This window comes from Elephantulus edwardii, unplaced genomic scaffold, assembly GCF_000299155.1.
Source record: "Elephantulus edwardii isolate Elephantulus edwardi_28Jun2011 unplaced genomic scaffold, EleEdw1.0 scaffold00048, whole genome shotgun sequence".
Lineage (NCBI taxonomy): Eukaryota > Metazoa > Chordata > Mammalia > Macroscelidea > Macroscelididae > Elephantulus > Elephantulus edwardii.
In genome coordinates this window covers 6459864-6472787 of record NW_006399798.1, presented here as the reverse complement: position 1 = coordinate 6472787, position 12924 = coordinate 6459864, and the positions used below count along the sequence as shown (strand labels likewise).

At 58.7% G+C, this 12924-nt stretch overlaps 2 protein-coding genes across 2 annotated transcripts in view; one reads left to right on the top strand and one right to left on the bottom strand.

Annotated features, from left to right (window-relative positions):
• The window catches only part of NUP85 (nucleoporin 85kDa), an 18795-nt gene extending 13049 nt beyond the window's left edge, over positions 1-5746 (top strand). Inside the window, exons 10-19 of the mRNA XM_006886216.1 lie at positions 614-745; positions 941-1044; positions 2078-2161; positions 2296-2361; positions 2537-2688; positions 3256-3373; positions 3471-3571; positions 4587-4738; positions 4931-5032; positions 5645-5746. Coding sequence (XP_006886278.1) covers positions 614-745; positions 941-1044; positions 2078-2161; positions 2296-2361; positions 2537-2688; positions 3256-3373; positions 3471-3571; positions 4587-4738; positions 4931-5032; positions 5645-5746 — 1113 coding nt within the window. The remainder of the gene's footprint in view (positions 1-613; positions 746-940; positions 1045-2077; positions 2162-2295; positions 2362-2536; positions 2689-3255; positions 3374-3470; positions 3572-4586; positions 4739-4930; positions 5033-5644) is intronic.
• A 1746-nt stretch (positions 5747-7492) lies between these two features.
• The window catches only part of GGA3 (golgi-associated, gamma adaptin ear containing, ARF binding protein 3), an 8712-nt gene continuing 3280 nt past the window's right edge, over positions 7493-12924 (bottom strand). Inside the window, exons 3-16 of the mRNA XM_006886215.1 lie at positions 12725-12823; positions 12011-12134; positions 11741-11844; positions 11543-11623; positions 11090-11227; positions 10647-10728; positions 10293-10409; positions 9751-9996; positions 9415-9485; positions 8678-8994; positions 8322-8533; positions 7973-8142; positions 7785-7895; positions 7493-7603 (exon numbers count right to left, since the gene is read on the bottom strand). Coding sequence (XP_006886277.1) covers positions 7493-7603; positions 7785-7895; positions 7973-8142; positions 8322-8533; positions 8678-8994; positions 9415-9485; positions 9751-9996; positions 10293-10409; positions 10647-10728; positions 11090-11227; positions 11543-11623; positions 11741-11844; positions 12011-12134; positions 12725-12808 — 1968 coding nt within the window. The 5' untranslated portion in view covers positions 12809-12823. The remainder of the gene's footprint in view (positions 7604-7784; positions 7896-7972; positions 8143-8321; positions 8534-8677; positions 8995-9414; positions 9486-9750; positions 9997-10292; positions 10410-10646; positions 10729-11089; positions 11228-11542; positions 11624-11740; positions 11845-12010; positions 12135-12724; positions 12824-12924) is intronic.

Below are 12924 nucleotides of genomic sequence, written 5' to 3'. Positions count from 1 at the left end.
GCAGGTGTGGGATGGTCTCTGTCAGGTCTGCGGGGGCGGGATGGTGTCTGTCAGGTGTGCAGGTGTGGGATGGTCTCTGTCAGGTCTGCGGGGACGGGATGGTCTCTGTCAGGTCTGCGGGGACGGGATGGTCTCTGTCAGGTCTGCGGGGGCGGGATGGTGTCTGTCAGGTGTGCAGGTGTGGGATGGTGTCTGTCAGGTCTGTGGGTGTGGGAGGATAGCCTCTGCCAGGTCTGCGGGGGTGGGATGGTGTCTGCCAGGTCTGCGGGTGTAGCCTCGTCTCTCTCATGTCTATGGGGAGGGATGGTCTGTCAGGTCTCCAGGTATAACCTGGTCTATCAGGTCTGTGGGTGCAGGCTGGGCTTCTGTTGGGCTGGTTGCCCCTGTGGCTGTGGTGTTCAGAGCAGGAATGGCAGAGCTCGGTCTCCCCTGGACAGGACTCTCGGCCCTGCTCTGGGAGGTAGAGCTTTCAGACTCATGTTCTCAATGAGTAGATGAGGTGTTGGCGCTGTGACAAGGGGAAGGGGAGGTGGCAGAGCAGTGTCCTGTGAGGAGTCTGAGCTGCACTCGCAGGGCCCCAGCGTGGCCCGAGCTCAGGGAACCCCGCCCTCAGATCCTGCTGGGAGATGAGGAGACCCTGTTGGAGCAGAAGGAGCTGCTGAGTAACTGGTACCATTTCCTGGTGACGCGGCTGCTGTATTCCCACCCCACGGTGAAGCCCACCGAGCTGCACATGTACGCACAGGTGAGTGTGGGCTTCGCTGCGCTGGCTGTCGGGGCCTGGTTCCCCGTGGGTCATCTTACACAGGTTCTGGGGTCAGGAAGGGGCTTATTGAAGAACCCATAATGCTTCTCGAGGGTCTCTGCACAGCAGCCCTTCCTGCCCCCTCACGTCTGCTCTGCTTCCCCGGGGACTGAGCAGGTCCTTACCTTTCCACAGTCCAGCCTGGACCTGTTCCTGGGAGGGGAGAGCCCGGAGCCCCTGGACAACATCTTGATGGCAGCCTTTGAGTTTGACATCCACCAAGTGATAAAGGAGTGCAGGTGGGGCCCCCCTGCTGTCCTGATCCTTCTTGGTGCCCAGCCAGGTGGCAGCTGGTGATGATGGCTCCTCTCTGGAGGTGGCTGGAGGGCGACTACAGTTAAAATGATCGCCCTTTCAGGAATGTTTGCCTAAAATCCCATTTCCAGGAAATGACTTTCTTTGAAAAACGAGCAGGGCTGGTTCTTGGGTTAACGGACTACGTCAGCTTATGAGACAGTGCTTGTAGTCGTCATGCTCGCCGGGGGGGCAGGCATCTTCAGAGCAGGGCCTCCCCGCTCTCTCGGGAAAAGTGCTGCAGCTGTAAAGTTGTAAAGCCGCGATGCAAACGTCATCCCAAGTGAAGCGTTTCAGAAACCTTGCTTGCAGGAGTCAGAAGAATGCTTTCCTCTCTGTGCGGATGGGTCACTGACGGCCGCGAGGGGCAGTCAGCCTGAGCATCAGGTGACCTTCCCCGTCACTCACCTCAGCTGTGTCTTTATTTTTAGTCGATCTGATTCCCTTGTGCTAATTGTTCTTCCTGATTCAGCCACTGAAAAGCCAGGGCTTTGAGAAAATTACTAGATTTGGGGAAAGGAGAAAAAAGGGGGATTTTGTGTCAGTACTCTTTTTCACAAGCTGTCTGGCTATCAGAGGTAGAGGGTTCGGGGCCGATGAGAGTGACATACCAAGGAACTCCCTCCCCCCGGCTCTGCTGGTGGCTCTGCCCATGGTTCTGAGTAGCAGTGTTCCGAAATCCTGACTCCCTGGAGGAATTGCCAGAGCTTCTCCAGAAATGCTGCATTTTAGGGAGCAGGTAGACTTGAGCAGAGTAAGCAGGAGAAGGACTGTCAGTGGTCTAAGGAAAGGCTGCACATGAGCCAGTGAAAAGGGGCGAGCTCGGAGCTCCCCAGGGGTGGCGTCTCGTGGGCTGGTGAGCCGACAGGTGACGTGCAGCCCTCCGGCTGTCCCGCCGTGTATGTCTGGGGAGTCCGGATCACAGCAGCTGTTCTGGACGCTGTAGTCTCCGACTCCTCTGCTGTGTCTCGCCCTCAGCATCGTCCTGAGCAACTGGTGGTTTGTGGCCCATCTGACTGACCTGCTGGACCACTGCAAACTGCTCCAGTCTCACAATCTCTAGTGAGTGGGTGGGGAGTGTGCTGCCTCTCCCTTAAACCCAGGACCTCAGGAGTGGGGTGCACTGAAGGTGGAGCAGAGGGAGGGAGCCCCAAGAGCTGTTTTTTGGTCTCGTCTCACAGCACGTTTCCTTCCAGTTTTGGCTCCAACATGCGTGAGTTCTTGCTGCTGGAATATGCCTCAGGACTGTTCGCACATCACAGGTGGGTGTGGGCAGAGGAGAAGGATGCACCTGGGGTCCCCTTGGCATCCTGATGCCGTTGGAACTTGGATGTTTTCTCCATGTCCTCTGGAGACTGGAGCTCGGTCAGGGCGAAGAACTGGAAGGTGGCCCCTGGGCTCACCAGCCCGCTCTGGGCCTTTCCTCGGCCTTTGCAGCCTGTGGCAGCTGGCGGTGGATTACTTTGACCACTGCCCCGAGCTGGGCCGAGTCTCCCTGGAGCTGCACATTGAGCGGATTCCTCTGGACACGGAGCAGAAGGCACTCAAGGTGTTGCGGATCTGTGAGCAGCGGCAGATGGTCGAACAAGGTGAGCTGGCTCCACTCCCAGCCCACCCTCAGCAGGTGTGGGGGCTGGGAAGCCCTGAACCCGATGTCACCTACCAGCTATCTGTAGCTTCCCCAGCCAGGCTGCCGAGAAGCAGACGTGGGACACTCAGGAAGGGACCCAGGGGCAAGGGCCCCACTAGGACCTAGAAGAAATCAGGCAGGCTGCCTGGTAGACAGTTCTGACCCACCTCTCCCTTCTCTCTCATCGTGGGGTCAGAGGAGGCGGCAGCACTGAGGTGTGGGGATCACAGGCCCGGAAGGGGTGTGGGGAAGGTGTCTCTTCCTCCCCTCTGATGGATGAGAAGACTTAGTCTGCTCTTCCCAGAGGCACCTGTGTGTTTATGAAAATGGAGCGTGTTTACAGCCCAGCAGAAGGGAGATCTCTGCACCACCCACTCACTCTTCAGGTTGACCCCCAGGGTGGTGTCATGCTGTGGGCAGAGCCCAGGCAGGCTAGAGATCAAGCCACAGTTGGAGCTCCTGGGGCCCTGGCTGAAGGCTGGGAGGACGGGAGGGTGAAGGGCGCCCCGCTTCTCTTCCCGGACAGTCCGCAGCATCTGTAAGATCTTGGCCATGAGAGCCATGCGGAACAGCCGCCTGGGCTCCGCCCTCTCCTGGAGCATCCGAGCCAAGGACGCTGCCTTTGCCACCCTGGTGTCAGACAGGTGGGCTGCTCGGCGCCCGGGCTGGAGGGTGTGGGCGAGACGGGGCAGGCAAGGGGCTGTGCTGGAGGCTCGCTGTGACCTGGCCTGGGCCCTCCAGGTTCCTCAGGGACTACTGTGAACGAGGCTGCTTCTCGGATTTGGACCTCATTGACAACCTGGGGCCAGCCATGATGCTCAGCGATCGGCTCACATTCCTGGGTGAGTTACTCTGGGCTCCATGTCCTGGGGCACAAAGGGACAGTTGGGACAATTTGCAGGGTCTTTTCCTCCAAACCCTGTGTACTAGACCCTGCAAAACAGCTTTTGGTCAACAGTTTTCCTGCAGTTTCAGTGTTCAGAAAAGCTACAAAAATAGTACATGGAACGAGGAACTCCCCTTTATGCTTCCCCAGATGCAGCACACATTTCTCTTGTGCCGCGTGTCTTTTCTTTTTACTGAAATGATTTTTGAGCAGGTTGGAGACACCGTTTCCTCCTCTCTGAAAAGCCCTCTCGTGCATTTCCTGAGGGCAGGACTCTGAGGTTGACACTAAAGGTGGACAGCACCGAGTGGACGCACCCTCCACCTCGGATGCCAGGGTTTCGGGCGTGACTGGCGGCCGCTGCACCTTTAGATCCAGTCTAGACGGCGTTTAACAGTGTTGTTGCATTAGAGCCTGTGTGTGTGATTTGTAACCAAGACATTATAGAAGCATCCAGCCGATTTAAATGAATTCTTCTGGAACTTGGCGGCCATCTCTCTGTGATTGCTTTTACCTGTGTTTCTCTCTGTGGGGACACCGCTCAGTGCGCTGTGCCAGTGGAGCTGGCCTTGACCTCTGGTCAGCCTGATGCCTACCAGGCTTCCCCTCTAGGAAGTTGGTTCTTCCCTTGGGAAATCTGTGGTGAGACTGCTGACGTAGCCTGACCATCATCCTTGCACGAGCTTTGGTAACCCTCAGGGATCTTCTCACCCATCACGTCTGGCCTAGCTGGAAGCGAGCTTGCTCCGTCTCCACATCCTCTTCTGTCAGTGTGGACGTGCGGGGGGCTGCTTGAGTCTGGGGTCTGCATCTTATTACTCTTGTGGGCGTCTGGACAGTGCTGGACGGCCCTGCCTGCACTGTGGAAGGGGAGGCTGGTGTCTCTGTGCTTAGGGCCAGGAGATTTGTAGGTGTCACCCAGAGCACTCTGGGGTGCGGGGAGGTAACTTGGGGTTCTCCTGTCTCACCAGGGAAGTATCGCGAGTTCCACCGCTTGTATGGGGAGAAGCACTTTGTGGCTGGGGCGTCTCTTCTCCTGTCACTGATGACATCACAGATCGCCCCTCGGTCTTTCTGGATGACTCTCCTGACAGATGCCCTTCCCCTTCTGGAACAGAAACAGGTACCAGTTAAATCCACAAGGTTCTTCTCTACGTTTCTGTCAGTGTGAGGGTGCTGCTCTGTGGGTGTGTGTCTGTCTTTGCCCACACAGCACCCCCTTGGGACAAGCCCCGTGGGGAGACGATGAAGCCACCCTGACCCCAAGGCTCCCACCCAGGGCTCGGCCGTGGCCCACACCTCCACTCTCCCTCAGGTCATTTTTTCAGCAGAGCAGACGTATGAGTTGATGAGGTGTCTGGAGGACTTGACCACAGGAAGTCCAGCGTGTGCTGAGTCCGATGACCAGAGACCCCAGGTAATTTATTCTCTTAGTCCCCAGGAATGAGAAATGCTGGCCAGTCCTTCCTCCCTCCCTCGTCCCCCCCACCCCCGACAGTCTCTGAGCCGGTAGCTGAGGCAGGGGCTTTTTGGGAGTGGTGGGGAGTTTCCTGATGTCTTCCTTTTCTGTAGACCAGGTGCCTCTCTGGTGGTTCAGATCTCCCAGTGGTTCTGTAGGAAGAAGGGCCACCTATTCCCATGAGATTTACAGCCTCAAAACCCCAGCAGAGGGTCAGCTGAGTTGGTTCTTGTCAGTGATTTTTAATTGACGGAGCTGTGATGGCCTTGGCCATAGGAGTCACAGGGCCAAGTCAAAGGTCCTGGCCAGCCTGGTCATTTAGGAGAAAGGTGGGCACTCCAGCTCATGTTGATACCAGCCTGTGAAATCCAGTGCAGGTCAGCCGTGAGCTGGTCCCGACTCCCTGACAGTGAGCTGAGCCTTGTACGTTGAAGCCGCTGCTCAGTGCTATACGCTGCCCTCTGTACCCGGACTATATACCATCTTCCGTCTCCATACCCAGATCAGACATAATGCACCTCAGTGTTAACCTCCTGCCAGCTGGTCCTCACTCTGGTTTTCTGCTTCTAGGGTGACGAGATCGAGACCACCAAGGTGGAGATGCTCAGACTGGCTCTTGCGCGTAACCTTGCCCGGGCGATTGTCAAAGAAGGCTCTGTAGGGGGCTCCTGAGGCCTGGGGGGCCGCTCCAGTGAGCTGTCTTTGGATGGCAGTGTATATACATTTTTAAAAGAATAAATACTTTCTTTTGCAATAAAAGGAAATTTTTTAGCATCTGGCTAGGGAGTTTTTGGTCTGTCCTGAAATGTAGAGTAAAAAACTAGTTAAGTGGAACTGACATTCCCCTCTCCTTCAAGACACCACCCCAGCATGGTGGATGTCACACCTTCCCGAGTGTGCCTTGACACTAGAGCATGGCATACTTTGGAAACCTGACTGACCGCAGAATCTTCTGGATTATATTTTAATCTTATTTTTTAAAGTCCAGGAACGTAGACTTTGAACAAAAATGGCAAGTGGCATCCTGTCCCTTTTCCCCCAGGGCGGACGTGCCCTTGTTAGAACTTCAAGGGGGGGAAGATGGCTTTACTTAACATGCAGCAAAGCAGGGGCAACAGAGGTGGTATCTCCATTATAGTTATTGCAACCAAGCAGTGAACTTGATAGGAATGAGGGACACTCATAAATAATTTTAATGTCTAAAGCTTATAAAGGTACAGTTCCTGATTAACCGCAGGCTTCCTCAGGATCACAGCAGCTGGCCTCTGGAAAGCTCCGAGTTACTCCTGTGGTGAAATCTGTTCACATTTAGCCTATCCCAGTGAAACCTGGTTGCCGTGGACAGTGACAAGGGAACACTGAGTGACTTCTTGAGTGAATAAAGCGGCAGGCAGGGGTCACGGACTCTGAGCTGGTCCAGCTGAGCTCAGGTCAGCCACTTGCTCCTTCCAGCTAACGTGTTGCTGAGGCTGGAGTCATGGGCCCAGAGGCATCCACGTGGAGCCGCCAGAGCTAGCGAGCCAGGGCTGGGCACTGTGGACGCAACGGGCTGCCCAGACCCAGCATCCCGCATACAGTTCCCTTAGCAGCAGGGAGCTGGGGTGTCGACTCTGACTTAAGACAGAGTCTGGTGCAGTGTCCAGAGGCCAGGGCGCCACATCCAGCACTAGATGCTACACCAAGGTCATAGTGTGTGTGGTGGGCCCCGGGGACTTTTGGGAGCTGTCCTCCCCTCAGACAGGAAGGGGGGCCAGCAGTCTGTGTCATGCTAAGCAAGAGGTAGCGAGTCGGGCTGCCTGGTCCAGGGCAAGGCGTGCACTCCCCTCCGAGAGCCGAGCTAGTGCTTTCTGAGGAGGGGACACCGGTAGCTTCTCCCCCGCTCTGTCCTGTGGAGTGTGGCAAGGCCCAGTGCTGTTGCTAATGGCTGCATTCCATGTCCACTGAGATGCCCTGGCACTGCCAGGGCCAAGTGCACGCGGCCTGTCATCCCGGGCTGGGGCAGTCTTCAGGGTCTGTTCAGTGCCGCTGCCTGTGGGTGCAGGTGGCTGCCCGCAGGGAGAAGCAGGCGCAGGATGTGGAAGCAAAGAACAGCAATGGACGGAGGCCTCTCGGGGTGCAATGAGAAGGTGCGAGGGTGGGGGGGTCTCTTTAGAGAACCCCCTCGGAGTGTTTGGAAACACTAATAAAAAACAGGGTAAACCTCAAAGCCTCATTCCTCTAGGATAGTGAGTCAAGGAGCCCCTGAAAGTTTATGGCCATCAAATCAGGTAAATAAAAACAGGTCCTCTTAGGGGCCAAAGGAGAGATGACGGAGCAGCGAGGTGCTGGGCCCCTCACCCACATCCACGCACAGGGCTGTGGTCGGCAGGTGGGTGAAGCAGCCTCGGTTTCCAGTGCAGGTGCCAGCGTCCCCTGAGGTCATAGACTGCCCCACTGCTCCACGGGCGGGAACTGGTCCACCTCACCCACCTCGGTGCTCAGCTGCTCCCCCAGGGCGAAGGTCAGCCTGTACCGGAGCCGTACCTTCTCCTGCAGCAGAAAGAAGCCCATGAGACCCAGGAGAACAGCCTGACTGCCCCCTCCGCACTTGCTCAACCCTGACCCAGGGGTGGGGAGGGGACACAAGGCTGCCACTATGGAGGGTGCCACCACGGCAGGGGCAGCAGCTTGGGGCGGTGAGTCCCCAGGTCCCAACCCTGGGGGAACTCACCTTCAGCGGGTTGGCCAGCAGCATGACCTGGGTGATGGCTGCAGGAGGCTGGATGGGGCTGAAAGGAGAGAGCTCCGTTCCCGAAGGCGGCTGCAACTTGACCTTCATTGACTAGGAACAAAGGAAACATTTTGAGGGGAGCTGGCAGGTGGCTGCGGTGACAGCAGAGGGCCCGGAGGGAAGGGTACCTTGGGCACAGCGGCCTGCAGCACAATGCTCCTGATGGGCAGGGGTGCCGTGTTGAGCATGGACACCACCACCACCAGCACGTCGGGCCGCCCGGGGGGGCACTCCTTGGCAAAGTGGAAGAGGATGCGGAAACCGTCCTTGTCATAGGCCGTCACGGGAAGGGCGCTACCTGCGAGGAGGTGCTGTGAGGGAGGGCAGCTCCAGGGAGGCCTGCGGCCCAGGGCGGGGTCCCAGAGAGTCCCAGTCTAGGTGTTAGGACTGAACAGCAGGAAGGCCCCCCCTCCCGTACACCCCGAAGCTGTCAGGTGGACTCCACCAGCCCTGGCCCCTCCTGCCTCCAGCACTTACTGGGTTTGATGGATTCCAGGGGCACGTGGATGCTGGACAGGGAGAGCTCAGGGCCCTTTGGGGGACTGCCCTGAGGCTGAAAAAGGGGGCTGTCGGGCCCTCCGGGGAAGGGAAGCAGTGATCTGGCTGCAGACGTGCTGGTGGGGAGAAGAGGGGAGGGTACAGCCCCTGGGAAGAAGCTTGAAGAGGTGGGCTTCACCAAGCCTGAGGTCCTAGGAAGAGGAGGGGCCCAGGTCAGCGAGCAGACCCCTCACTGAGGCCTCACCCCTTTCAGAGTCCAGCCTTGGCCACAAACCACAAGGGACTCCCTGCCTAGGCTCCCGGCCCCCGAGGGGAGAGGGCTCGGCCTGGCTTACACTCCGGCCTGCTCCAGAAGCTGGTCCAGTGCGTCGGGCCGGTGTGGAGCGCTTTCGCCCAGGGCTGGGCCATGGGATGCAGAGGCTTCCAGCTCAGCCTTTGGACGCAGAGCTGTAGCCAGTCCAGTGGAGAACAAAGAGCTCGGGCTGGGGGCAGGGACACTGGTCGGGACAACGGGAGTTGGGAAAGGAGCTGCCAGTGGCACCTGGGAGTTGCCTGCGAGGGGGCCTGTGGGCTGTAGCGGAGGGCCCTCTGCAGGACCGCAGGTAGCAGGACCCAGCTGGGGGCCAAAGAAGTCCAGGGTGGGCTGCTCATTCTGTGGGGAGGAAAGGGGGTCTGCAGCAGGGGTGGAGCTGTGACACCCATGTGGCACCAAAATTGTGTGCCCTGGGACCATGCGCTGGACAAGGAGGCCCCAGAACTTTGAGTAAAAGCACACTGACGTGCAGAGTCCCCTCAGCCAGCAAAGTCCCCCCACAGCAGCACAGAGTCCCCCCCACCTCGGGCAGCAGACTTCCCACAGCAGTGCAGTGTCCTCCCACACAGAGCAGAGTCCCCACATGGAGTGCAGGGTCCCCCCGGCCAGCAGAGTCCCCACATGGAGTGCAGGGTCCCTCTGGCCAGCAGAATCTCCAGGCCAGCTCTGTGCCTCAGAGGGGAGGGTTGCACACTTCAGCTAAAAAGCCAAAGCAGGAGCAGAGGGGGGTCTTGGCGACGGCACCCATGTCACCCCTACCTGGAACAGGGGCCACTGGCTACTTCCCACTGTGTCTTTGGACGGAACACTGGGGGCTGGATCACTGAGGCCTGAAACAGAAGGGGACGGTGATGAATGCCCCTGTCCCCTGAGAAGGGCTGTGAGTAAATGGGCAGCAGTGGGGTTGGGGATGGGTTGGGCACCCAGAGAGCCTCGGGAGGAGTGGGTTCTGCCTGCCCTTCCCCTGAGGAGAGGGACACTTGGGAGAGGGAAGCAGTGCCTGTCCCCGTGAGATGGACATGATAAGTCTGGCCTCAGATACTCTGACTGGACGCCGCCCCTGCCACCCTGGAGTGGCCCTGGCAAGGCCCTTACCCAAGCAGAGCAGCTCCTCGTCAAGAAGGGAGAGGGCGTTGCTGGTACTGCTGGGCCCAGGTGAGGCCTCGGCCTGGCTGGACGAGCGGCTGCGAGCGGGGCCCGAGGCCTGAGGAGGCGGTGGGAGGATGGGGATACTCGATGTGGGTGGGGGGAGTGCAGGCACCAATACTGGGGGCGAACTGCTTGGCGTGTCTGACTCGGCCAGGTCGATGAGTGTGCCGTGGCCATCACAGTCACTGTTTCCTGCCGGACAGACGGGAGAGTGACAAGAATGAGGGGCACCCCAGCAGGTGGACCTCTGGAGGCAGAGCCCTGAGCATAGTGGCTGACCGCACAGCCTGCACCTTAAGCAGAGGGGCTGTCGGAGCAGGCAAAGAGCCAGGGGACAGGGCAAGGGGTCCATATGACCTCTCCACTCCCACAGCCTCTAGGGAGCAGGCACTCCCCAAGGGCTGGCCCTGCTCAGCTTGGCCAGGGGCTCTGACATGGGCAGCTGGGGCTGGCTTGGGAGCGCCAAGAACAGAACCGGAACACAGTACCTTCTGGGCCAGGTAGTGTGGATGTGGCTACCTCCCCGTTGATGACTTGTCCTTCGATGATTGCTTTATAAGAGTTGATGACCCGGGAGAGGTTGTCACTGGCCTGAAGGATGTCCACTAGAGCAGAATAGAGAACCCTCGTTGGCCAGGACAACCACAGCACCTCACCAAAACCAACCACTCCCCACCGGCTCGATTTCGACTCAGTGAACAGAGAGCAGTGGTGACCCTGAGGGTTCCCGAATCCACGAAGCAGAGCCCACAGTCTCCTCGTGCAGACCCGCCAGGCACATAACAGCTGCACCACCAGCACCTTCTCCTCACTCCTCCCCGCCGCTTCTCCCGGCAGCTCACCCAAACTGCTGTCATTGTCCTCTGTCTCACTAGCGAGTTTGAATAATGTCCGCCTCTTGTTCTCACACCGATCAAACAGCTCCTGAAACACCAGATGAAAAGTCAGGATGAGCGAGGCCCTCATGGTTGACCCAGCGGACGCGCAGACCCGAGACACGCCAGGCCCCAAGCACTGCGTCAGCTGTGGCCAATCCCCTGAGCCCCTAACACCGCACCCCCCCCCCGAGTGCGACCTGGACCCCAGAGCGCACCACGGTGAGCAGAGGCCGAGCCTGGGCTGTGGGGCGGCTGAGCACCAGGCTCTGCAGTCACCCCCCACCCTGCCACCTGGGGTGTCCCCCTCCTGTTACACTGGACACCATCTCTGCGTGCCTGCTGGCTGCGCAGACCGGGAGGTCACTGATTCGAGCCAGGCTCCGCCCCTCCCCGCAGAGCTGGCTGACCTGCATGAGCTCCTTGTCTGCCTCTGAAGAGTCCTCTCGGCTGTAGTGCAGTAGCATCTCGCTGAGCAGTTTGACATTGTTGTTGACCTCCTCCAAGGTGTGCAGGCGCTTGGTCACCTTCTGGATCCGGGCCTCGTCCTGCACATGGAGGGAGTGAGGAGAAAACTCAGCAACACAGCGCTGCCCATGGCCCCCCACAGGCCCAGTCCACCACAACAGGCAGGAGCAAGCCAACGCCCCTGCGAACGCTGGCCCTTGGGAACTGCATGCTTTCGACCATCTCAGTCTGTCTCGTCCCACCAGCCTGGGCTCCAGGAACCTCTGATTTTCTCTCTTCTTCCCCAACAGTGACAATACTCTCTGTCCTGAAACCTCCGCACATAAGGGCCAGCGGTGGAGGAGGACATGTGGCGTGATGCTCGTGCTTCCCGACACCGAGCCGGGCACACTCACTTCCTTCACCATGGACTTGATGAGCTTGTTGGCCTCTTGCAGGTCATCTGGATTTTTGCTCTTCAGGAGCTTGGCTAAGAGCTGGAAGAAGAGGGCATCAAAGGTCTCAGAGAGAAGAGGGCGGCTCACTAGGGAACCAGCAGTGCAGGGCCCGGCACTCCCGCCCCTTGCCACGACCCCACCTGAACCGTCCTCTACCTTGGACTTCTCTTCATCATCAAACACGGGGTTTTTGGGACGAGGAGGCGGAGAGGGGATGAGTGTCCTGTCCTCAGGAATTGAGGGGTCAGTGAGCACAATGCCTGCAAGGAGACAGGACAGCACATTCAGCTGACCGGGCAGGACCTTCCCCGTGATAACTGCCACTCCTCAGGACGGGGGACAGAGCCAGGGGCCGGGAACCTCCCCTAGCTGCCTGTCTGCCAGTCTTCGAGGTCGGCTTGCAAGCCGAGGGAGGCAGACACGTGCCTTGTCTCTTGAGCATATGGTAGGCATCCTTGATCTTGGATTCTTCAGGGAGGGCCAGAGTCCAGCTATAGAGCAGCTCAATGACCTTGGTCTTCACCTTCTCGGACACTCTATCTCCCAAGTACTGAAGAGTAAAAGGAAACAGAACTCTAGTAACTGCAATGGAGGCAGCAAAGGAGGGGAGGCTGTTGACAGAAATGCACAGCTGCTAGTTAGCTCCTGGAGCCTGCTCTGAGCCGGCAGGTGCGAAGGTGTGTGAAGCAGGGCAGTGGGAGGGGCACGCTGCCACTCTGGTGGCACAGACCATCCGGCCAGGGTGCAGTGTGTGGTCAGGGACAGAGCTGGGGGCTCACACATGCCTGATGCCAGAAACTCAACTGTTTAACGAAAGGTGGAGCTCAGGAAAGAGGACTCCGCAGCACCAAGTGGGTATCTGGAGCCAAAAGACCAGAACCGAACACTAGCTAGCCAGCTGGGTGACTAGGCCTGAAGGACACTACCTCTGTGTCCACCAGGCACGCCAAGGGACAGCGAGGGCTTCGGTAGGGACCTGGGACAGGCTCCTGGGAAAGCAGCCTGCCATTCCAGGGCTGGCTGTCCACGGACAGACCCCAGAGCAGCTTCCATTAGAGAGATGCTGGTCAACAGTGAGATGAGTGACAGGGAGGAACCCCAAAGATGGGCCCAGAAGCCAGCCAAGTGCCCTGGACTGACCTTTGGAGAGACGACTTTGATCAACTCGTTCAAAAAGCGGAACTTGCCCACTTCGTTGTGGAACCTCCGCCCACAGTTCTTCATGCATGCCTCCAGGACCTGAGGACGAGACGCTGCTGAGGGCACAGGGGTCCAGGCCCGGCAGAGACAGCGCCGTCGAGCCAGCCATGCAGGCTGAGGGGGCGTACACGCCCCACCCC